The following is a 24,934-nucleotide window of genomic DNA, read 5'->3' as shown; positions in this document are numbered from 1 at the left end:
AAAGATCTTGCTGATTAAATATTAGATTTTATTTATAAAAATGTCCTTTCAATTTTGTTCAGTGGCTAATTTATATATATTTTTTTCTCGCAAATGGTCGGTTGTCCTACTGTGCCTGTTTAAAATGAAACGAGAACACAATGTGCTCTGATGCTGTTGCTGTTTTTTTCTGTCTGTTTTTTCCTTTCACACAATTATTGGACTTCAACAAAGCAATGATAATACCATAATTCAAGACAATAACGAGAAATACACTTTAATACAATGAAAATAGCTTGAATCTTACAATAGTACATAACATGCCTCTGTGTGATTTAAACATTTACACAACAATAGAAAAATGCTATACACCAAAACCACTTGAATTGTGATTGAAAATGTGCTTTGAAAAAAATAGTTTCAGGACTCATATCACAGGGCAACATTTCAAATAATACACAACATATCAATGCCTACAGGGTCTTTCCCAAAATGCCTTTCAACACATTAGGATTACATGTCACTGGGGAACTAACGCCATTTATCTATGCACAGCCAGTGGAAACATAAAAATGTCAGTAACATACTCGTCACACCACTCGCCTTCTGTCACCCCGGCACAAGATTTTCTTGAAGGACCTCCTGAAATCATTGTTGAATATTGTGTAGATGATAGGGTTCAGGGCACTGTTGCAGTAACCGAACCAGAAGAAAAACTTGAACAGTGTGAAGGGGACACAGCAGGAGTCACAAAGGGCCGTTAGAGTGTAGGTGAAGAAAAAGGGGAACCAGCAGATGACGAACACCCCGATGACCACCGCCAGGACGAAGGTGAAGCGCTTCTCCCGGTTCTGCCGGCCCTTCCAGCGGCTCCCCTTGATGCTCTGGCGGGCCTCCAGCCGGGGGACGTGGTCTCCGGGTTTGATCTGGCACAGCTTGGTCTTGCCTTTGGCCTTTTTCTTCTTCATAGAGCAAGGGTTGTTCATCTTGTGGTCTGAGGACGACGACTCCTCCATGTCCACGCCATTGACGTCCCCCTTCTCGCCCATCACCACTACTTCCTCCTCGGGCTTCTGCTGGCCATTCGGCTTCTCGTGGTACGGCTTATGGTCTTCGCCCCCGTCAGCGGTACCCACGATGCCATTGGCCTTCTTGTAGGCCTCCTTCTTCCTGCGGTCCCCCGGAGGGGCCCTGGTCCTCTTTTTGGCGATCTGGTAGATGCGGATGTAAACCAGGATCATGATGATGCAGGGCACGAAGAAGGAGCCGATGCTGGAGGAGATGATGTACCACTTGTCGTCGTTGATCTTGCACATGGGCCCGTCTTCCTTGTCGCTCTCCTTCTCCATGGTGATCAAGGGCGGGAAGGAGATGACGGCGGCGATGACCCACACGATGACGATGATGCATTTGATCCTGCGGGGCGTGCGCTTCAAGTTGTACTCGATGGCCTGGGTGATGGACCAGTAGCGGTCCAGGCTGATGGCACACAGGTGGGCTATGGATGCGGTGCAGAAGAGCACATCCAGAGCCAGGTAGATCTCACACCACACTTTGCCAAAGTACCAGTAGCCCATCAGTTCGTTTGCCAGCGAGAATGGCATGACGAGGGTGGCCACCAAGATGTCAGCTGACGCCAAAGAGACCAAGAACAAGTTCTGGGGGGCTCTGAGGGCCCGGCTTGTAAACACGGCGATGACGACAAGAACATTTCCAAATACTGTCAAGAGGATTAGCAGTCCCACAAGCACTGTCAGGGGTAAGGAGAGCTCGATGCTGTAAGGTGGGCCTCCAGGAACACTTCCATTAGTCACATTGTCACACCCCATTATGGACTTCTGCTTCCCAAGGGAAAATCGTGTGACCTTATTAGAAGGGGTCCATTATGTCTCACAGGTTAGCAAGGACTCCAGAGTTTGATTAACAGGAAGCATAAAACTCGCCTTCAGTCATAAGTCAGCTGGACATGTGGCAGAATCAGTCATTTTCCCCTGCAATTTTTACACAAAGATAGCAATGAGCAACATCTTCTCTGTCTTTTATGCAAACAATCTGAGACACCATCAACAAACTTTTCCCCTTAAATGTACAATTGAGTTACAATTAAGTTTTATAATCGTTTAAACGTTGTAGGCTAAGTAAATATCAGTTAGAAGAGTCGTGTTAAAAGCTTACCGTTATCAATTCGAACTCTCTTCGTTTAACTGGAATTTCCAAAATAAGGTTAACCTGACAATAACTTAATTCCCGAGAAAGTCGATGCTGGACAAACTGGTGTGCCAAAACGGTTCTCATGGCGCATTGCTTTCAAAGTGCAGGGATGAGCCTGAGCTTCTCGCGACCTCCCTCCAGAGTTGCCCACAGTCTATCTGTGGCTGCCTCCTGCACTGAGCTAATAGCGCAATAATCATATTAGGCTGCTGTGCCGCTGTCTGTGGAAACACTCCCCTTGTGCTGTGTTGGGCTACTGCCACTCCCTCGCTTTATAACACCAGCCTCCAAGTTGGTGTTGCTTAGCACCCACTGATGAACCACGTGGAAATAAAAGCGAAGAGCCTTTGAAACCCGGATCTTCTAGGATTACAACCCAACAACAAACATGTATGTACCCTATTAACTTTTTTTTTTTTTTAAGTTCGAGTATGATTAACATTAGCCTATATATTGCATTAATTTAATACATTGATTAAAACGAACTAGTAGGCTGAGACCATTTATCAGCATATGGGATTATACATCTGGCTATTTTGGACAGGTATTTTCAATTATTTTCAAGGAAGAAAGAAGCCATTTGAAGCGCTCGATAGACCTACAACAAATTAAGTAATAATTTGAAGTGGGACTAAAAACCCTTGAATTATCTTTGTTATATAGGTTAATTTCAAGAACATGTCTTAGTAGCCTACTTGTATAGTTTTGGTAGAACTTGCAGCGTTCAATCCGGCCTGAGGGTTCTCCTGCCGTGGAGCGCGTGGGTATAGTGACACCTGTCGACAGCCATGGGTTTCGCGAGGAGGACGTTTGTTCTAGCATAGGATTGAGAGACAGAATAACTCACCAGTAAACCACGCTCTCAGGCAGTTGAATGATCTACTTGTTGCAATAAAACAAGCATGTGTAAGTATATGGTGCGTGCGCCACATTTTGCAGTCTGCTTGTAAATGAACCGCGCGTGCTGCTTACAGCCAAGCTCACCCACGCATTTCTTTTTTTGCGGGTCCGTTCTCATCCATTAGTAGTATAAGATCCCAATATGAACAATCTGACCGTAAAACACCAGCAGAGACGTTTTAGCTCATTCAGTTCAATTGCGTAAAGCCCCAGTGTCTAGTGATTTTGGGAAGGATTATGATCATTTTAAGAGGCCTGTTACAATTTGCCTCTCACATTAGATATTCATATTGCTATGAAAAGCTTGGAGTAGGCTAGTAAACAAAAGAGAAAATACTGTATAAATAACTGTTTTGGGAAGCACAGGTTAGCTAAAGAGACATTTGTTGATTCTTCAGTAGCCTATTTGATACATCATTCATTTCACGTTAGGTTATTGTATAACTTCTACATTATTTCTAATGCCCAGTGAAAAATTATGCGAGGATCCTAAATCAAGTTTTATCATAGACTTTTGTAGAGACATTTTCTGTTCTCCAGTCTAGTCGATGGCAATATAATTGGCTCTATACTCAAACAATCAGATTCATATCTATCTTGTAGGCCTACTTATTGCCACTGGGTGAATTCTCTTATGTGTTGTTGTTTAAATGTATCAAACATTTCTCTGCTCTGAAAGTTCAGACGAGCCCTCCTGTGCATTAGGCTATAGGCTATTGTTCACAATTACAGACAAGCTGTCTGGCAGCCGTCTTATTACTTTATAAACAATATTTGCCTTGTTGTAATATGAATCTTATATTGTCATATTTTTTATTTGAAGTCGTCTCTGAATCAATATGTAAAGAAACAATAACATCCTTTCAGCCGGTGTAAAACTGGTCAGGTTTGATGAAGGTGGAATCAGTCATGCTGCTCATTGAGCGGCATCCACAAATGATACATCCATACACTGCTTAATAAATCAAGACAAGGCAATCATCTCTTTATATTGATGTAACATGAACGGAACATTACAATTACTTGGATTTAAAAGTACAGGTATTACATATTCAGAAAGCCCACACTATGTCGAATCAGCCTTCAAAATGTCAAAAGAAAACCCAGAATGCAATGTGCACGCATGACAAGGGTACAAATATTTAAAAAATTATAGTGATTGGATTGGTTGTATTCATGACACCATTAAGGAATTACTCTTCAATGCTGTAAAGAAACATAAAGAATAGCCCACTTTTCTGTTGTAAAAGGCACAGCACAAGGAGAAGAACATGTCAGAAAATGGTTTTGGAGTTGAACAGACCCTCTGAATCATTTAAGTTTTGGCTGGGCATTCAAATGGACAGATCAGCCCTGGAAAAAGATTGGGAGAATTTAACACAAAGGCAAGAGGAACAGAAAAAACCTAACAGCAGTATTTTGCTTCTCAGTGGATGTTGGACAACTTACAATATGTACATTCATTAGTGATCAACATTAGTAACTGTGTCCAACTGCCTTCTGTATGTGCAAATCACTGCAAACTTGGCTTAATTTTGCTTCTTTTTTCCAGAGCAGTTCAAATAAAATAAGTACAAACCAAGAATGTGAAAATAAAGCATGTTATAATCTAAGACCTGCACTTATTTTCAGATGGGGGCGGTATGACACAAGTGAAGTTTGGCCTAGGTGGTGCAACAGCAAAAAGGAGAAAAAAGAAAGAAAAGAACAAAAAACTGCTACGGGATACCATGTATCACAATCTTCAATCTGTAAATGTTTATAGGTTTATTACAATTAAAAGACTTATTTACAAACAGAAGAACAATAAACGTGGTCAGTTGCCTTGGCAAGTGCCATATTTTGCAAGTAGTTTGGGTCTGCAGAGTTCTTGATTTTAGAAATTACAAGGAAGTTTGTTGTTGGTTGATTTTTTGTTGAAAATAATAAAGCATACTTCTTGATGCCTCCTATTCGTAATATATTATTCAGTGAAGATTTTGTACATCACAATGAAGGGGGGGGGGGTTGGGGTCACTGGTCTGAGTAGTATCACCATTCAGGTTTCCAATTCTTTCTGGGCAAGAAGAAGCACACATTGTTACGACGGCATATATCAAAATCCTTTCCCAGCGATGCAGACTTACTAAGAGGTAGCTGTGTCTGAATATTTAACCCACAATAAGAGTCCTTTTGTCAGTGTTAAGACAAAGGAGGTCTACCTACAAAACCGCTCATTCTGTCCAGTATTGGTTTGGTGGACACAGGTCAGCAGACAGGACAGAAAGATGGAGGACACAGACCAGGCCAAACACCAAAGCAGGGGACGGGACCAACAGAGATGCCCTCGTCTCCACTTTGGTTTCACACAGAGCGGTCAACCCACCGCTGAGTTCTGGCTTTAGCTTGACTGACAGTCTACCTCTACTGAATACAAATAGTCAAGTGACTGATAAGCAGGCGTGACAAAGGTAATGCTTGGCAGATGTAAGGCAGTCAAAAAGAATGTTTATTTGAAAAACGCCCCACATGTCTGGCTTTGAGGGAGAACGCGTCTCCGGTCGCTCGAAACATCAACTATGTGTATGCAGAGCAAGAAAGAACGACAACAAAAAGGTAAAGAACACAGAGCACAGAATGCTCACCAGATGACCATCACCAGGTGACCAAAGATATGAGGAAGGAAAAAAAACTAAAAAACATTTATACCTTTTAAGGCTGCTTATCAGAAGGATAGGGGTTAGGCAGTTCTGCACCATTCAGTTTTCCCAAATCTTCAAAATAAAAATGGCCAATAAGAAGTCACAAACGTTCCTCAGACCCAGAATATAATCACTTTCATTTCTCCAGAAAGAAAAAAATAATAACATGCTGTTTCCTATACAACATTGCAAGGCAAGAAAGAAACACATACAAGACAATTTGGGGTTGGGGGGTGGGGGTGGGGGGCAGGGAGGGGATAGACATGAACAGATGACTGTGATTCTAACATTTTTCTATTACCTAAAATCACAGACTATAGAGAAGGAACCCCTGACCCACGAGTGCCATCACCCTGATGCTGTGGACACACAAGACGGAAATCACCTGGACAGCACCACCTAGCAGTTTGGAACTGGGAGGAATCACCATCACCACTCAAAACTTAAAAACAAAGCACATTTTTTATTGAATTACATTCCTGGTTTTTGATAAATGCTTCCTCAGTGAGAACACATCAGGTTCCCTTGAATCCCACCCCCCAACGTGGCCAGTCTCGGCCTGCGTTACTACTCCACTGCAATGGCACATAGATTTAAGGAGAAAAACAAATGACAAAAAGGAAAAAGAAATATAAGGTTGAATGGGACACAGCATCTCCACTGCATACCCTAATGCACATCTTGCTTGACGTTCTCGTTAAAGGCATTTATTTATTTTATATAATATCCATTTGTTATGAACAGCTAATGGTAATTACACAAAAATCTAATGTACATTTGAAGCTTTTATACAAAACCAGGAATGCAATGCCTCTGGTGTACTGTTTAGCAGGAACAGAGAAAGCCCTTTTTACATGGTTGTGTGTGTGGTGGATGTTTTATGTCCTTTTTTTATGCTTTTTAAGTCTGTCATGTAACTTTAGGCTCAATTACGCACCTTTTTTAACCTCTTAGGTCCAAATGATTTGATCACTGTTCGAAGACCACCCTTTCTGCTTGTGTCCAGTCACTGGAATTGTCCCAGACTCAGTCAAGTCTGCATAACTGGTGGTCTTGTAGGAATTTGAAACGTTTTTTTTTTTGTTGTTTTGCTTTGTCTTCATTTGTTTGCTTTTTTGTTGTTTTTTTTGTTTTGTTTCTTTTTTTCATGTTTTACAGCATATGTTTTCCAAAAGTCCATGAAAGCAGCAACTGGGTTCTGCTGGTCCATAAGAAGCAGCGGTCACATCGGTAACTTCTCCCCCTTGCAGGGGTAGGGGGTGGGGGTCGGGGTGGACTGTCCTGGCCACACAAGGCTTAGAGAAAGAAAAAGAAGTGCCTTTACATAAACCAGCCAGTGACCAGTCATACTCTAAACCCATTCAACGCTGCTGCCAATAAAATACAAAAGAAAAGAAAAAAGAAATGATGAAAGAAGAGAAAGAAAGTCCGTGAAGGAAAATAAAAAAGGAACATTATTGAATACAAATTCTGGTTGTAACACCTTTACAAAACATTTGGTTTGATAAACTAAAATGGGATTTTAATGTACAGTCTCTTGATATAATACTAAATGAAGACTTAAATTCTCTCATTAGAAAATAGGGAAATAATAATTACAAAACAATTAAAATATTGGGGATCTGAATAACAATACTTAGAAAATTAAGAGTACAGGAGATATGGGTTTCTCAAGGTATATAAACATATATGACTACTTCAACATACAGTTGAAGTTTACATTTGTAATCAAGAGGATACTTCTGCCCCAAAATTAAAATTAAACTCTAGAACTTTTTTTTTTACTCAAAAAAAAAAAAAAAGAAAAAGAATCTGTTAAGGAAAAAAATTATATATTCTTTTTGACATAAAAATATACATAAAAGTTCAAAACAAAAGAAACACTTCACAAGGAAACATAAAAGCCCCCCCGCTTAGACATGTAATCTGTGACTGGACACATCATGATCGTTACGAGAGGAGGAGGAGGATGCCAACATCATTAAAAAGTGCATAAGACCAGCAGCATCATGGGACAGTGTGGGACAAAAAAAAATCAACAGGTAAAAAGCTGCAGAAGCGTCAGATCCCAACATGCACAGCTGAGGCTTTAACCACAAGGGTTAAAACAAAACAAAACAAAACAAAACAAGAAAAACCTGACTGAATTAGAAACCACTTACTGACACGGGCAGAAAGAACAGGGAATTGGAATCATTTCTTCATTGTTTTTCTTTTTTGGCATACCTCACTTTAATTGCTTTATATATCTGCAACCCTCCTTCACTGTGTGGCTGATATGTTTGTAGTGATGGCTCTAATAAAATGTGAATTTCAAATGTGTTACTGTAGCCAAACACTGGAGATATGGTGGGATTTGGGGGGGTGGGTGGGTGGGTGGCGTAAACATCAGGAGCACTGTGCACTCAAAGCAACAATCAGCCCACATACAAACAAACAAACACAGGGATGCTCGCAGCCTCTCTCTCTCTCTCTCTCTCTCTCTAGCTCCTCCCCAAAGCTTCTACACATCTCTCTTGGGAGAGGCACTGAAATATGCAACCCGACTGAATTGGGCATCTCTCGTCGGGAAGAGGCCAACGTCCATATCTACGGTTTTGCAGTCAAATCAACTCAGAAGTCAGAAATGTAGCAGTAATGAGTTGCTCACTAGGACAAGAGCAAGATTTAATTTGTACAATGTGTGACTCACGCGCACACTGCTTGGCTCTGAACAGCAGACTCTGCTGAACCAGCCTGCAAGAAGGGAATGAATATTGGAAAACAGATTAAAAAAACAAACAAACAAAACAACATATGAAACAATAATTAAAAATACAATAAGGAAACGCTGAATAAATTATACTTATGTATAATCATAGCTTTGTAACCATTGACAATTATTTTTAAGAAATTAACCAGTTAACTATACTGGATAGGCACAATTTTTTTTTTTTTAAATGTAAAAATTTTAACACCAACATTGATATTTGTTCTGTATAGTCCAACAATCCATCTGCACTCTAAAACAAAGTTTTTTAGTCAAGGAGTGGTTTTACAAAAATGGGACTGAAAAATAAAATGGTAAGAAAACTTGAAAACATTATGGATTATGGCAGCAGCAGCAAAAAAATAAAACAGATGAAAGTATTTTTGTTTTGCATACAGTTGTACTCTTGTTCATCTATTATACCACTGTAATTACTGTTAAATATATTGGCAATATGTTTCATATCATAAATGACAGCCGCTCAACTAAAACATACTACTGTACATCATAAATTTTGGCAAAGGGAATTGTCAATTCTCAAGGTTGTTGGGTGTAGATGAGGGCGTCGGGCGCGGAGACCTAAACGGCTCTGCTTCCTCACAAGCAGGCTGCGCTATATGGTGACAGCCTTGGGAAAATTAGCCTTCTTTTCCACAGATGCCACTGGCAATGCGTTACAGCTCTGAACTGGGTAGGACCATTTTGACATTCTGTTTTCTGTGGTCTTATTGGATACTTTCGTTGTTTGTTTGTTGTTGGTATACAGTGTCAGACATGGGTTTGGGTGCCTTTAGACCATGGCGCGATAGGGGCCCTGCATCTTCAAGAACTGGATGATAAAGGAGGGGCCTCCGGCAACGATCTGTGGGGGTAGGTGGCTGAGAGGGCAGTTCTCAATGCTCATGATGGACAGCTTGCTGCAGAGTGCCAGCTCGAAGGGCAGACTGTGCAAGTTGGGGTTGTCATTCAGGTACAGCTCCTCAAGATTCTCCAGAGTACCTGAGGGGACAGACACGGAGAGCAGAAAAGCCTGAGAGCCAGCATCACCACCGTTCACTGCACTACTGTGTTACGGATACACCTGCTCACGACTCCCCTCCTCTTTTCACTCCTCAGAGAGATTCCAAAACATAACTTTTTCTTTTTTTACACACTGGATCAGGGCTGTGTGTTGTACTCACCAATCTCCTCTGGCAGGTGCTGCAGGAGGTTCTCTCCCAGGCCCAGGTGGGTCAGGTTGGTGAGGTGGCCGATGCCTCGGGGCAGCGTGGTCAGCTGATTATTAGTCAACACCAGTTTCTGGGTGATAAACAAAAGAGCACGTCATTCCCATGGTGATCAATAAAATCCACATTCAATGATCACTACCAACTGAGTAACGTCTTCCAAGTAACATCTAAATAAGCACTTCCAAGTGTAGGTAGCATACCTGTAAATCTTTAAGGTAGGCGATCTCATTGGGCAAAGACTCTAACTTGTTCTCCTCTAGATCCAGCTCTCGGAGCTTGTGCAAGTTTCGGATGCCATGAGGCAGCTTCTTTAGGAGATTGTTGGACAATGTAAGGACCTGTGGAAAAGAAGTTCAGAAGGACTCAAATGGCTGGGCAAGTGACTACTAGAACAATTCCAAAACATTGATAAAGATTCATGAGTTCCTAACAGTCTGCAATAGACATTTATATGGTTATGGGATTTGGTGGCATGCTTTTGTATACCCCTTTAATCAGCTCAAGAGCATACTGACAGCGTCACCTCTATTTGTAAATGACAAGAACGTCTGTCTGTCTGTTATTAGCATATCTCTTGAACCGATGGTCTGGTCGGTTGATTTAAAATGTGGCAGGTGTCTTGATATGGGCACAAGTAAGTGCAGTGCCAAGTTTGACATTATTTTGAGTTAAGTAATGCAAAATATATCGTTAAATATTATCAGTAAAAGACGTACATATTGGCCTTCTCCGCTCTACTGTAGCCACTCCCCCTCACACAGCACAGCGCAGGACCAGAGACAGAGAGGGTAGGCAAAGTTTTGCCAGCAACGAATCGGAGCACAGCACGGGTCAAGGTGCAAGAAGTTTTGGATGACTATCATGTCTGACCTCAACAATCAAGACTCCCTGTATGCAGTTTACTTGCATAAAATGATTCCGAGGATTTCGCAACACGCCAAGAAACACGGGTATGCAGTGGCTATTCAAAACAACATAAAAATGATGTGCATTAAACTGATACTTTGAATAGCCCAGGCTACTTTGGACGTCAGACTTTGAATAAATAAACAACAATTCCGACTGCAGGGTCCCAAGTTGAAACAGAGCGATAGGCTAATGGTCGGAATTTAAGGACACAGCTAGACAACTAATGGCAGACAAAATGACATGTCACTTATGCTACCAAAGACTGTTGAGTCACATCGTTGCAAATCTCATCTTTCTACAAAATGGTTTGTCTTCTATATTATTTAGTTATTAAATAGGCTTACATCAAAGCTTTAGGCTTATGTCATTTTGATCAGCTACAGACAATGAGTGGCAGACAGAGCGTGATGTCACTTATATGCAACCAGAGATTGTTGAGTCACATCGCTGCAAATGTCATACGGTGATGCATCATTGTCTTCTCCATCAGGAAGTTATTCAATAAACTTCACAATAAACATATAACCTTAACTCAAAAGAACAGTCATTTTGATCTGTAACATGCAGCCATGCCCAAATTCTGCTTACTGCACATTAATATAGGCTACTATAATTAAATATAGGCTATTATAATATAATATTCAGTATTCACTATTGAATGCTTAGTTAGATGCCCCTCCTTTTTCAAAGCAGACATACCTGCGGGGATGTAATTGGGCTACAGGTTTTCTACAAGAACGGGTTCATGTTTGAACGGGCCCTGCACTAGTTTGACATAATGGCTGAATCCCAACGTGAGCCCTGAGGACTACTTAATTGATCTCAGGTGCTAAGTGTGTGAGTGTGTGAGGCCACATGGGCTCAGATAGGTATTTGGGATTGGGACAGCACTTCACGAGATCACATGTACCATGGCGACGTTTAACAAAGACGTTGCTGACATTTGCACCATGCACGTGTGTCGTGCTGTTGTTTACCTTTGTAATTTCCAGATTTTCCTATGGTCTCAGCTGTAAACGTCACAACACTTTGAACTGTGGGTACTTCCCTTCGGTGAAGTCTGCACCGATACATACTCACGGAAAGGGCTCGGTAAGTGTGTACTCAAGCCCTCACACCCGTTGAAATTTGACAAGCCCTTACGAATTTCACGAGAATACGCATCAAAGTCCGTGATTCTGTGAGCCCGGACATTGGGATTGGGCCAATGTGTTAATAAGCCAGGGGCCATGTTGAGAAGACATATGCTAAAATATACCTTAGAATTTTTGTACAGCTGTGTACACACGTGTCATCAAAGGGATGAAGTAAAACCCAAACTACCTCCAAAGACACAAGGCCACAGATGTCCTCCGGGATCTTGGTCAGTTGGTTGGTGGCCAGGTTCAGCTCAACCATACTTGTCCAGGTTCCAAAGTCAAGAGGGAGGGAAGTTAACTGGTTGTCCTGAAAGCAAGATAAACAAGTCAGTGTTAATAAGGACTTCACCACCAAATATACAGAATATTGAATAAATAGTTTAATAGGACCTAAACTCATCACTTATTCAACACCTAATAACCATACTGATCCCATCAACTGATCATAAACAGGTATATTATTGACACGCAACATGGTGTCTTTAGCTAGATCTAATCTATCCCATCCCTAAACTAGGACACGTGTTTAGCTGTGTGTTCTGAGGTGGCAAGCCCACGCCCGCCCACACACACACACACACACACACACACCTTCATGTTCAGCTTGCTCAGCACTCTGGCCCTTGAGAAGATGCCGAAGGGGATCTTGTTGATGCGGTTGTGCTCCATGTTGAGCGAGTAGATGGTGGAGAACTGCGATGGTCCTCCCACTGGGTACGACTGGAAGCAATTCCTTGCCAGAGTCAGGCTTGTCAGGTTCACCAGGCTAGAGAGAAGCCCCTGTCAAGTGCAGAACAATGCCATGAGAGATGACACACACAAACACAAAAGTATCATCCTTGGCAAAGAACTTGCAAAATCACGTGGCACCTAGGCACCTCTAGGCACCTCTCCTCGCTGGGTTCATCACTATTCCAGTTGACATTTCAGACGCATCTTTCTGCGCTCACCCAGGGCAGCTATAACGGACACAAGCGTTCTATTCCCGTTGCATCAGCTTCCACTAATGTCTAACAACCGCATAGGGGCCACTGTATATCCACGCATGCGTTGCTGGATCAGAGAGTTCTTAATGAGGCTCTGACAACACTTCAAGATGCGTTCGCATCTGCGTGTGATTTGCAAAATAGTAACCCCCCGGGTTTGAACCCATGACCCTGATGAAGTGTGTAATGCATTTTGCTGTCTTACAAAGTTTAAGGGACAGTTTCTCATACATTGGCTAAACCCTGCACTAAGAGTGAACTTCAATGGAGGTTTCCACTGAGAGGGGAAAAAACATAGTCTAGGACTAGGCATACAGGAAACTGGCCCTAAGTGTTCTACAGAATTATGATCTAATCTGATACTAATGACCTAATCTAATGTAATGTGATCCTCTACTTGGGTAGAGAACCGCTCTGTCGCTGGGCCATTGGCAACATCTGGCCACTCACCTCTGGTAACACTGAGATGTTGTTGTTTTCAAGGTTCAGCTCCTCCAGCTCTCTGCACTTGGCTAATGACCTAGGGATTGCTGACAGCCTATTGTACCGCAAACCCAAGCGATTTATGCTTGACAGATTGCCTGCAACAACAGAGGACAAAAGTACAGTTTCAATTCACTTAAATCTGGGAAGAAAACAGTTTCAAAGTTGATGAAGTCGTAGTTCAACATTGTGACTTGGAAATGCAATAATTGGCCTCTTACCTATTGTCTCAGGGAGGTCCAGTAGCTCGTTGTGCTGTAAATCAAGGTTAGTGATCTGTGTGCAATTACCAATCTCTTTAGGTAGGTGTTCCAGCTGGTTATGCGCTACGTCCAGCGTGATGAGGTTACACAGTTCCCCTGAGGAGGAAGAAACACCCATTACCAATAACCAAGAGAACTCAAATCTACCACGCCACTGAAAATACATGTTTTCATACGACGACTAGCCCAAAATGTCCACATGTGTAATGAGAACGCTGAGAGCAGAGCCAGAGAGCCAATATTCTGTAAACAAACACATCCACCACCTTAAAGCAGACACTTTAAAAAGGCTCCAGCTCTTCCTCATTTTCATTCTGCTTTTTGAGGTCAAACACAGTTCCCCTTTATGCATTTCTCACAGCAATGTGCCTACACATACACACAGAAATACTCTTATCAGCTCTTTCCAGTCTCCAAAACCTCAAAAGTCTAGTCTAGCCCAGCCCAGTTTTACAGAGATCAAGATGTGTAAAACAGCGTGAAGGCCATTTCCACCATATTACTTATCCATCACGACAAAAATCAGCATTTAGCAAAAAAAAAAATAAAGCAAAGCAGAGGAGCGCGATGGAGCTGTGTAGGAGTATTGAGATGGGGAGTGCAAGAACAGACAGAGCCATCACACCACAGAGGAGCTCGCTCACTCACTCACTCGCTCGCTCACTCACTCGCTCACTTACTCACTCACTCACTCGCTCGCTCACTTACCGATCTCGGCGGGCAGCTGCTTGATTTTGTTCTCGCGGATACTCAGCATGGTGAGTTTGGACAGGTTGCGGATGTCCTTCTCCACCGTGGTGATGCGGTTGAAGCGCAGGTAGAGCGTGGTGAGCGAGCCGACGCGGTACACCACCGGCGGGATCTCCCGCAGCTTGTTGTGCCGCAGGTCCAGCATCTTCAGCTTCTTCAGGCCGTCCAGCGAGTCGGGCAGGCTGGTGAGCGAGTTCTCGCTCAGGGCCAGCGTCACCAGGCCGGACAGGCAGCCCAGCTCGGGCGGCAGGCTCTGCAGCTTGTTGCTGTACAGGTAAAGTTCGGTCAGCTGCGTCAGCTCCTTGATGGAATTGGGCAACAGGTGGATGGAGCGTTTGGACAGGTCCAGGCGCATGGAATTCTCCTCGCGGCACTTGTTCAGCTCTTTGATCACCTCGGCGTTGCTGGACTTCTTGCGGGTGCCCGTGGCGGGGTTGGGCCGCACGATGGTGTTTTTCACAGAGAAGGCCACGGATGAAGGCGTCCCGCCGGCATCCTTCTTCCCGTCTTTGGCATCTTTCCCTTTGGTCTTGCTCTCCTTGCCGTCTTTGCTGAAGCCCCCCAGGCCCTTGGGCTCCTTTTCCCTTTCTTTCCCAGAGGAGGGACCTTTGGGGTCCTTCTCCTTCGAGTCTTTGTCTTTGCCTAAAGTACTGCTCATGGTGACGGCACCCCTGCTGCCCTCTTGCTCATGGGAGCCCAGAGTCTGTCTCTTGTGCTCACGTTGGGTCTGTTACAGGACAGTTAGACTGGTGCTGGACCAAAGGGAGAGGTTCTCATACGCGCAGGCCTTCAGACATACCTGTGTAGACATCGAGAGAGCGATGGAGGGAGAGCTGGTCCCGTGTTGGGGAGGAGGGGGGGTGTGGGAGAGGGGGGGTTTAAAGCACCACCGGAGCGAGGAGCTTCAGATGGAGCGGAAGTGCAGTGGGCTGCTCCAGCCACATGCTTGTCTGAATGGCAGTACGATCCCTCCACCCAGTTCAACAGAGTTCATACGAGAAAGGTCACCAGAGGCATCTTTTGCATGTGCTGGTAAAGAGACGAGAGAGGACAATTCTGCTTTAACCGTCAGTAATGTACAGTCACCACTATAAAGCAGGCAGAAATACACTCACATTGTATACAGTCAATGAAAATTAGCATAAATTATATGCATCAATATTCTCATGCAAATGGGTGATACATACAGGCCTGTAGAATGATGGATGGCCATATCATAATTTCAGTAAGGACCACTGGTCTAAGAGCAATTCATGGACAAGCACTATTAGTGCTCTTTCACAACAGTTAAAAGTAGTAGTAAAAAGGACTCCCATCATAAACACCATAAAACAAGTGGTCTTGCATCACTAGGCCTAGTATGCGGTGATTTCACATTCATCATTCATGTTCCCGCATGAGGGGCACCCCTGCCCTGTGGGACACGGAGCACAAGGAGCCCGCGCAGCCACAGCAATCAACAGGTTAAGCTACAAGGCCCAGTGGTCGGAGCTCCTGGGAACAGCCCCGGCAAATCAAACAAACACATAAATCCACGGCGTGCCTCAGTAACACAAACACGGCGGACGGGAGGCGTGCCATCGGAGAGCAAATTGTGTACATTAACGCGTGGAGGAGCGGGTGGAGCCGGAATGCGGTGCGTGCGTGCGTGGCCGGGACAGGGCAGGGCAGGGCGGCGGGAGCGGAGCTGAGCGTGCGTTGGCGTCAGATCAGAGTGGCTGAAAGGCCAAAGCTGCTGGGAGTAAAGCCTCTGTTTCAGCAGGCCAGCCTTCTTCAAAGCTCAGGCTCCCCACAGGTCATGAGACCTTTATGGCGAAAGGGCTCAAGCCCATTTAAAATGACAAAGGGATATTTAAGAGGGCAGCGCTGGGCACTGCCCACTGTGGGCCCGGGGTGTTCAACCCGAGTGGTTCTACATGACGGCCCTTGGTAAACACTGTGGGAGGTGACTGCACATTGTGTACAATCATGCTCACTCCACCATTGGGGGGGGGGGGGGGGGAACGACCCCAAACCACATCATGACTGCGTCTGGTACATATGGGCCGTACCAACCTCCTACCACAAACATTCTGCTCAATCACACGGCGAAGAATCCATGCCTTTCAAATCAATGTCTTTGGAATCAGCAGCTCTTGACTGCCATCACAAGCAGCAGTAATTCATCACATTACGTCCAAAAAAGGTTGGCTCTGCTTTTGGTGGCTTAATCATGGAATTCAAATTCACTCATTAGGTGATTCAACTAACGTCGTCAACTTCCCGTCACAAGCCCAAAGAAAAAGTAAATTAAGCAATGAGTTGTACCTCCTTAACTCAGCCGTCAGTTGGTCAAAATATCTAAATCGACTCCAACACTGAAATGACTTCTGGTCACTGCTGGTTGTGTTCAGTTGCTGACTTCTATAACCTGGATCCTACTCAGTCAGTCAGGCTCAAAGAATTTCACAAATCCAATATGCTGTGGGGCATTAAACATCATGACTTTGTGAATTATCTTAGCAATGTACAGCAAGCCCATGGCCTGACCGGGAGAGGCCACCATCCGGGCATGTGGATTTGCTCATGCTGAGTATTAAGGCCTGACTCGTCATGCTTTCTGATTAGATGAATCAAGATGACAGTGTAATTTATTGGTTGGGTTCATATACTATCCACAAGGCAAAGCATCTGCTTGTAGACAGCAACTAGTTTGCCTTTGGTCCTTCAGCACCAAAACACGTCTTGTCTAGGCCTACAAACCAACTTGACTTAAACAGAATCAAAAGGAGACAAACATTACCAAATCAGTTGCCAAACAAAGTTACACAATACCTCCATAGCTCATATAGACTTTTAGGAACAAAGTTCCCTGTTTCGCCCAAATATACTTTACTAAACCAATAGAATGCTGATATTCTCAAAATTGTTCTTATTAGACACTATATCCACACGTAGAATCACTGTTTACCCACAGCCAACCAAAATAATTCAGGCCCTAGCCTACTTGAGAACAGTGAGGTGATGATGTGGGCGATTACTGTGGAATAGCACAGAAGATCAGAGGTCAACTCAGTGAGTTTCTGCCTTTACTTCATCACCACTACCACATAAAAGCTAGCCTACTTAAATATTCTCATACCAACCCAGCATTTCCAATTCATAGCTTTCCTCTTGTAAGGGCTGTATTTTGCTGACAGAACTTCTGAAAAGACAAAGCTGAGTAGTGTTAACCAACAGAAAATAGCTTAATTCAACAGATCTGTCTGACAAAATGGCCCTAATATGGAGATGGGCGGTGCACCGTGCATTGTGTAGCATTTGACTGGAACTACAAGACAGCCAAGGCACAAGGTATGAGGTTAAACATTCCAGTAAAGTTTATTCAAGGAGCCTCAACGCCAGACTCCTTCGGCCTACAGTATATTACAACAGACTGTTTATCTATTTGTACCACAATCTTTGAACTGGCTGGGCTTAGCCATTTTGACAGGTCTGACCAGTCAGCATCCAGATCACATTTGGTGTTGTTGAAAACATATTTCGGTAATAAAGTGGAACAGTTTACTTTTGAATAAACCCATGGTCCATTTTGTCGACAGAAGATCTCAACCTTCCATTTTTGCATGTGATGACAACATTTACCAGATATCTTGTGGACTGATCAGTAGACTATGCCCTCTATCAAAACCTCTCCAATCAATGGATTAGCACACACAAGGGAAATACATTATCTTGCAACAGTGTAAATGAGACAAACCCAAGGACAGAAACCAAACGTGAAAAGAATCTCCACCTTGTATAGGGCAGGAAGTTAGCCTACATTTGCTATCCAACATTAGCAGTGACCAATCCTCGGAAATTACTTATGTTAGCTAGCAACCATGTTGAGGTAAACTGTCATTAAACTACCAAGTTGGTTCACTTCTTAAATCTGTATTATGTCCGCTCTTAGTAGAACTAACCTTAATATTGGTGAATGTATGCATTGCAGGCTATGTTAGCAAACGTGCTAACGTTCAATTGCCAGCAAAAAGTAGCTGACGTTACATAGCTTGGCTCAACAAACTGCTAAATGAGCTACTTTCCAGAAACTAGCTACCCCAGAAGTAACGTTACCCTACTCTGTCAATCGCGTTGCATGAAGGTTCAATTTCAGGATAGAATGTGGCAATCTATCATTAGTCTCCTCAAAATATTATTCAAAAATCGACGTAGTTGTGCATAGACTACGTAGCAGTTCAACTATCGACAGTTAGCTTCATACCAACCCCCGTTAGCCTTCACCAACAGAAAGCTAACGAAGATAAAAACCTAAGCTAAACAGCTCCTTTCCTGTACAAAATACAAATGGGCAGGAACATTTCACTATTGGCAATTGATGCTTGACGATGCAAAAACAGCATAAAGTCGCCATAATTTTGTTTTGTTGAACAATGTTCTGTAATGAATTGAGGTAGTCTTCCTGATTTCACCACCAAACAGCCACGATTACAGCGATAGCTAACGTTAGCTACGAATTCTGCTTGCTAGCCAAGGCCTTCCATGAACAGCTGTCATCTGTGAAACACCATTCCAACCATTGCGAGCTTTACGGGGGAGACAAGCCGCAGCAAGAACACAGCCCCTGCTTGTCGTGCGCAATCATGTACTGTTAAACTGACGACGTGATAATGGCAGGGCTTTATTGAACAAAGAATGCCTTAATGTTTACTTTTTCATCATTGTAAGGCAAAGGCGAATACCATCAGCTAAGTAGGTTCGTGTGGCGCCCTTCTTTCCTTACTGACTATGACGAGAAAAAAGAAACACATTCTCCACACAGCGGCCATTCCGAAGCTGAACAAAAGAGTGCATCTCACCCTACCGGTAGAAGACAGTGAAAAGTCCCACCACCTTACGCGCAGGACAAGGGGTGCTTTCATTGAAACTCATGCGAAATCAACACTGGTTATAAAGGTTCTCCTAAAGGTACGTAATAATATAAGTGTTTTACCTTCAGAGGTGTGACTCCGCCATCCTTGTTTCCTCCTCCTTTTCTATACAGTTGAGGCAGAGCAATCCCCTCCCCTAACATCAGATTGCGTCACAAATTCGTATTACCCTTGTATCACGAGACTTTCTCCAACAGAAAAGGTGTTTCCTTTGGATAGGCGACAGAGAAAAAGGGCGAGGTGGAGAGAAATGCATCCTACTGGCGTAAAAGAATATGTTTAAAGCACTAGTATCGTGCCAAAAATCATAGTTACTCATACTCATAGCATTCATTCTGGACAGTCATTTCAAGGCATTTAGACAACATAGATAGGCCTACTCTAAAATGCACACAATTTCATGATTGGGGCCCTAGCACTGGAGGTGCAGGATGTAGCACTGAAGGTACAAAGCCCAATTCTCTGTTAGTAATTTAGATTATTGTATTGCACAGTCTTTTTTTGAGGTGGTTCCCATGTTCGAAAAATGTCTGAAACAGTAGGCTAGTCACAGAAAGCACTCAGGGAAAATGGCTTGGCCCCGGGTATGGCCCAGGCACTCCAGCACCCCCCATGATTATGGTTATAGTATATGATTAGCAGACACCTTTTTCCAAAGTGACATACAAATAAACAACACAGCAGTTAAAAATGAACAGTAAACAATGAAGATGTTGGTAAGACTACATTAAGGAAATAGTGATATTAACAATAATGTTAATATGCAATATCAATGATGAATACTGTAGCCTAATGAAAATAAACAAATACTAACATATTACCATATTATGCACTATATTTGTATAACAAACTATAACTCATAAGAACCAGTTAATTAATTAAGTATAATTCATTATACCTGCATAAGACTAAGTATGCAGAACCCAGACCCAAAACTATTGGAATGGAGAGCAATAGGCAACAGTCCACCAACGAGGGACCATGTGTCTTGAATTTGACCTAAGGCTGGTCAACACAACAGACGCCCATCAGAAGACCACAGTGGGTGGTAGTAAAGTTGGATCATAGAATGGAATTGGGAGCAGATCTAGTAAGTGTCCTATAGGCCAATTGGGTGATATGTTTACATTTTATTCTGGCCACTATAGTATGGGGAGTCAATGAAGAGTAGCAAGGAGAATCAGAATCCGCTTTATTGGCCAGGTTTGCGTAACAAACAAGGAATTTGACTCCGGTTAATCTTTGCACTCAAGTACAACACTCAACAATGACATAACATCACAAAACAGTAAGAAGACTAAGAGCAGTACATTATGTATAAGAATAAAGGAATAAATACAGTATGTACATTTACAAATAAATAGATGGGTGGCCTTGTTGTCCCTGTCAAGGCTTCCATGGTCGTGGACACCCCAACAGGCACAGGCAAGACGCAGGATGCAATATATGTCGGACGAAAGGGATGTCGGACTGGCAGGATGTCGGACTGCCGACATGTAACCAATGAAGAGAGAGTGGGATTTAGTGCAGTTTCAGTATGACATGTAACCAATGAAGAGAGAGTGGGATTTAGTGCAGTTTCAGTATGAGGTTTAAGATTAAATAATATAGTGCAAGGCAGTACAAGGCAAAGATGATGTGTTAATTACAATATTGTGTAACTGTAAGATTGGAGTGCACATGATATGAGGTAGCTGAGCAGAACAGGTTGATTCACTTTGTTCGGTGCAAGGGTGATTGAAGACCAGGCGTACTGTAGCTAACTGTGAATGACAAAAGTTCAGTTTGGAGATAACCATGGCATGTAGAGAAGTTGTGGAATCTTGTGTCAGATAAGGTCTGATCTTCCTAATGTTGTAAAGGACTAACAGACATGATTTTGCATGAAGTTGAATTGGTCATCAATTATGGCACCCAAATTACGTGCCAATCTAGTTGGGGTCAGTAAAAATGAGTTAAGATGGATGTTATGCTGCGTTCCAGTGCAATGGGACGTGGGACTTATCCTACCTCCAACTCAGAGAAGAGCACTGGAATGCCTGTCGAAGTGGAACCTCCAACGAAGTCGGGGGAGTTCGACCTACCCCGACCTCACCAAAATGAAGTTTGGAGGACGAGTAGGCTATAAACTTTACTTCTCTGCGTGTAGGGTTGTTTTAGACACTGCAATTTAAACACAACTTGTCATTCATAGTATGGCAAGAAATGTTGTCATTATTATCTGTTACAATCAAAATACTATATGACCAAAAGTATACCCAGTTACCTTACATAGTGATATGCAGCGCTTTTACGGCTCCAGAACAGTTGGTGAAGATGTTTCATTTAGAAGACCGCTATGTATCAACCAATGTTCAGAGCATCCATCTTTTATACATTCCACTTCAATTACATGGAATGCTTTAAAGTGCGAGCTAGTACACTTCAGGTAGGATAAGTCCCACGTCTCATTGCATTGGAACGCAGCATGAATCTGTTGGGGAATAGCTGTTTTATTTGGAAACACAAAGAGCTCATTTTTTTAGATAAAGCTGAAGGTGGCAATCTTTTATCAAGATTGAAATATTCTTAATGCGTTTCCATTGACATGAATTTCGCTTTGCCCTCATTGAGGTGGAATAGAGGCGAAATTTGCAGCTGATTGGGCGAAACGAGATCGATTTTGTTGAAGCACGCAAAAACAGAGTTGTTTAACTTAAATGTAAATCTGCAGTCGGCAAGATGTTTTTGATCATATTCAATCATTGTTTTTGATCATGTTGCAAAAATCCACCGCTCCCAGTTCTTCTGGTCCAATAAGTGCAGGGCTGTGATCATTGCATGTTTGTGTTTGTTGAGTCTGACCAACCATGGATGCTAACACAGCTGATTAAAATGTTTCTGGACGAACATTGGGGTATCAATACAGATGGGATGTGGTGATGGATGTGATGGATGTGGTTCATAAGTCACACAAACTTCAGGGCAAATCGACAACACGGAATTCATGAGGTGTTTCGCTGCATGGAGACACTAAGGCATGCAGAAATCCAATAAGAAATGGTAGAGTCCTTAGATGGAAGTAGGGGCATAATGCTGATCCCTGAGGCACACCTGTGGTGAGGTCATGATACTTTGATAGCTGCCATGCCTACGCTGAAAGAATACACTTTAAGGTAGGATGCGATCCAGTTAACAGCTTTCCAAGAAATCTCCAGCTCAGACAGCGTAGAAAGATAAAAAATATATATATATTGATGACTGAACAGAGGATTTACTCTCAATGCTTCACATTGAGCAGTTTCAGCAGAATGACCACTCTTGAAGCCAGAGAGTCTACTACAACACAGGTTGTTCTGATACAGGAAGTCACAGACTTGCTTGAAGACCACTTTCTACAAAATTGTAAAGATCTTTACATCAGTTGGATTAAGTGTACTTTTCTTTACTAAAGGATCCAAATAAGGGCATGTTGTTGGGCGACTTCTCTGCTGGAGCAGAGAAACCTTCATCAAGAGGATAGAAAGAGTCAAATGATGGCATCATGCCAACTCAGGGCAAAGCCCTACTTAGAGGCTTATCAAAATGAGCATTTATTTTAGCAGCTTTTTCAACTAAAAATTTTGCAAAGTGGATTGAGAAGAGACTTGAAAGTGGAAAAATGTCTACCGTCATTGGTTCTCTCCAGAGCCATAGAAAGAGAGACTTGCGACACTCTTTGATGTTGCCGCCACACGATCAAAAGTTCCAAAAAACCTGTGCTGAATGGCTGAATCGCAGGAGGGTGGGATGTACTTCTGGATGCTGGAAGGTGTAATCAATTAACTCATTGACTTCTGACCAAGAGATTGGCTGTAAATAGTTCCAAAAGTCCCATAACAAGGAAATAGCCTGAAGCGCTGCCATTTTCATTTTTGCTGTCGAGTTCTATGGGAGTGTCGCCACTCTGTTTTATCTACCACTCTGGTTCTCTATATCTTGCCCTGATAGAATGTCTTTTTTTGCAAGGTTAACAGCCAATAAGAATGCAGGATTCCTATACAGTCAATCAGAATGCAGGATTCTTGGAGCCAATCAGAATGCAGGGTTCCAACAGCTAATCAGATTTCAGGATTTAGGGAGCCAATCCTATTGCAGGATTCTGAGAGCCAATCAGACTGCAAGACTCCCACAGACAAGGATTCCAACAGCCAATCAGATTGCAGGATTCCAACAGCCAAATGGTGCATGGGTCCGTCATTGCCGCTTGCTTGCATAAGCATTTTGAATAAATTCTCATTAAATGTATCGAAAATCAAATGGATGACCTGATCTCGAAATTTGTATCGTTTTGAAAAATATATATAGATAAATAAATAAATGCACAAACCACAGAAATGCAATGCTCGGACCATTCATACACCAAGAAAATTCGCGTCGTATCCTCTAGGCGGCAGCATGGCTGTGTTCAATTCGGTGCTACCAGAGAGAAGAAGCAGTCTGACAAAAATTTCACGGAGCTGTAATCTGTGAGCTGAAGTGTGTTTTTGTATCACAGGTCTGTAGACACACAAATAGACGTTTATTCGATGCACAGCATCTCTGCAGTTGTATACTAAAGTAATTCACTCTTGGCGTGGTCGGTTTGTGGTTTTGTTTGTCGGAACAGAAAGGCAACGTTAGTTTGCTAATGCAAGAGCTAACGATGCAACTGCCTAGCAACTGTAAACAAGCTTAAGCGCTTTAGCTTTGATTGATAAATAGGCTAACGTTAGCTATTAGAGAGTATGTATCTAAAATACGCCTACAGTATCTATTGAGGATGATCAACAGGGATGAGAAAAGTAAGCTGTCAAACTAACATCAACGTTCTCTTTGCAGATCAGCTAAAGTTGGGTAGCCTGAACATCATGCCTGAAGTGAAGTCAATATTTCGGGAAGTCCTTCCTAAGCAAGGTAAGCGAAAGTGGAGAGTTGTATCTTAGTTGTTTTATTGGATTATTAGCATTGTTGTAATTGGGCAGATTCCAAATTGGTCGACTCCCAGAGCTCCTCATAACATATGATGTATTTTTTCAATAACAGGAAAAACTTATATTGTGTCAGCTGCTAGTCTGAAAACCCCCATTGACTGATATAGTCAATTATTAGTCCTTGAAGGTCAAAAGGAAAGCTAGTAACCCATGTGTGTTGTGTCTACCTCCATATTTCATACTACCTATTAGGGCAGCTGTCCATGGAAGATGTTCCCACCCTGGTGCTGTGCAAACCTAAACTGCTTCCTCTGAAATCAGTCACTCTGGAAAAGCTGGAGAAGATGCAACAGGAGGCACAAGAAGTGATCAAACAGCAGGAAATGGCCTTAAAGGATCAAGAGAAGGCTCAGTAAGGCTTGATTGGGAAAAGTAGGATGCTTCTCCATCACCAGCTAATATTTGAACACAGTTGTAGTTTCTTAATGTAATATTAATCTACTACTACATACATTTCCTGTGTTATTTCCACTAATGGTCCACGGCATTGCCTGATCACACTAAGGATGGAAACTGTTTACTGTGCATTTTGATTTGTTCTAGTATTGTTTTGTTTTTCTTCAATGTCCAGAGTTTGATGGTGCATATTCTGCATAAACGTCACATATTGCACTTTTTTGCCTGTGACACATCAGTGGATGCATTACATTTGATGAAGACAAAATCGAAGTCAGAATATGTGATGCTGTTGCGTGTCAGGTATTGAATTGAAAACAATTTCTTAAACATTTTTATAAAAAGCATTGACATA

General features: G+C 42.7%; 2 protein-coding genes across 4 annotated transcripts; both read right to left on the bottom strand.

The window, feature by feature from the left end:
- Positions 1–240: 240 nt before the first annotated feature.
- adra2a (adrenoceptor alpha 2A) lies at positions 241–2,421 on the bottom strand. Its single transcript, XM_062536328.1, has 2 exons — positions 2,155–2,421; positions 241–1,970 (listed from the first exon to the last, which is right to left on the bottom strand). Exon 2 carries the CDS (start codon positions 1,806–1,808, stop codon positions 570–572), a length of 1,239 nt encoding a protein of 412 aa, XP_062392312.1. The 5' UTR covers positions 1,809–1,970; positions 2,155–2,421; the 3' UTR covers positions 241–569.
- A 1,625-nt stretch (positions 2,422–4,046) lies between these two features.
- On the bottom strand, positions 4,047–19,335 carry shoc2 (SHOC2 leucine rich repeat scaffold protein). Of its 3 annotated transcripts, none has more exons than XM_062548462.1 (9): positions 19,255–19,335; positions 14,238–15,308; positions 13,488–13,625; positions 13,234–13,364; positions 12,389–12,577; positions 11,982–12,104; positions 9,950–10,087; positions 9,702–9,819; positions 4,047–9,519 (listed from the first exon to the last, which is right to left on the bottom strand). In XM_062548462.1, exons 2-9 carry the CDS (start codon positions 14,935–14,937, stop codon positions 9,311–9,313), a joined length of 1,746 nt encoding a protein of 581 aa, XP_062404446.1. In that variant the 5' UTR covers positions 14,938–15,308; positions 19,255–19,335; the 3' UTR covers positions 4,047–9,310. The 3 variants fall into 3 exon arrangements, with proteins under 3 accessions (XP_062404446.1, XP_062404447.1, XP_062404448.1); XM_062548463.1 differs by lacking the exon at positions 19,255–19,335 and adding an exon at positions 19,126–19,200; XM_062548464.1 differs by lacking the exon at positions 19,255–19,335 and adding an exon at positions 19,121–19,139.
- Positions 19,336–24,934: the final 5,599 nt, after the last annotated feature.

The sequence above is a fragment of the Sardina pilchardus genome, chromosome 1 (assembly GCF_963854185.1).
Source record: "Sardina pilchardus chromosome 1, fSarPil1.1, whole genome shotgun sequence".
Lineage (NCBI taxonomy): Eukaryota > Metazoa > Chordata > Actinopteri > Clupeiformes > Clupeidae > Sardina > Sardina pilchardus.
Note: the sequence above shows the minus strand (reverse complement) of the source record. Positions and strands in the feature narration are given on the sequence as shown.

What these genes read in the sequence shown, in the direction of transcription:
- shoc2 (XM_062548462.1), bottom strand. Translation starts at nt 14,937, where the DNA reads ATGAGCAGTACTTTAGGCAAAGACAAAGACTCGAAGGAGAAGGACCCC. An exon ending in GGACCTCCCTGAGACAATAG is followed by an intron (nt 13,365 to 13,487) that starts GTAAGAGGCCAA and finishes CTGTTGTTGCAG; the next exon opens with GCAATCTGTCAAGCATAAAT. An exon ending in GCACCTGCCAGAGGAGATTG is followed by an intron (nt 9,520 to 9,701) that starts GTGAGTACAACA and finishes CTGTCCCCTCAG; the next exon opens with GTACTCTGGAGAATCTTGAG.
- adra2a (XM_062536328.1), bottom strand. Translation starts at nt 1,808, where the DNA reads ATGGGGTGTGACAATGTGACTAATGGAAGTGTTCCTGGAGGCCCACCT.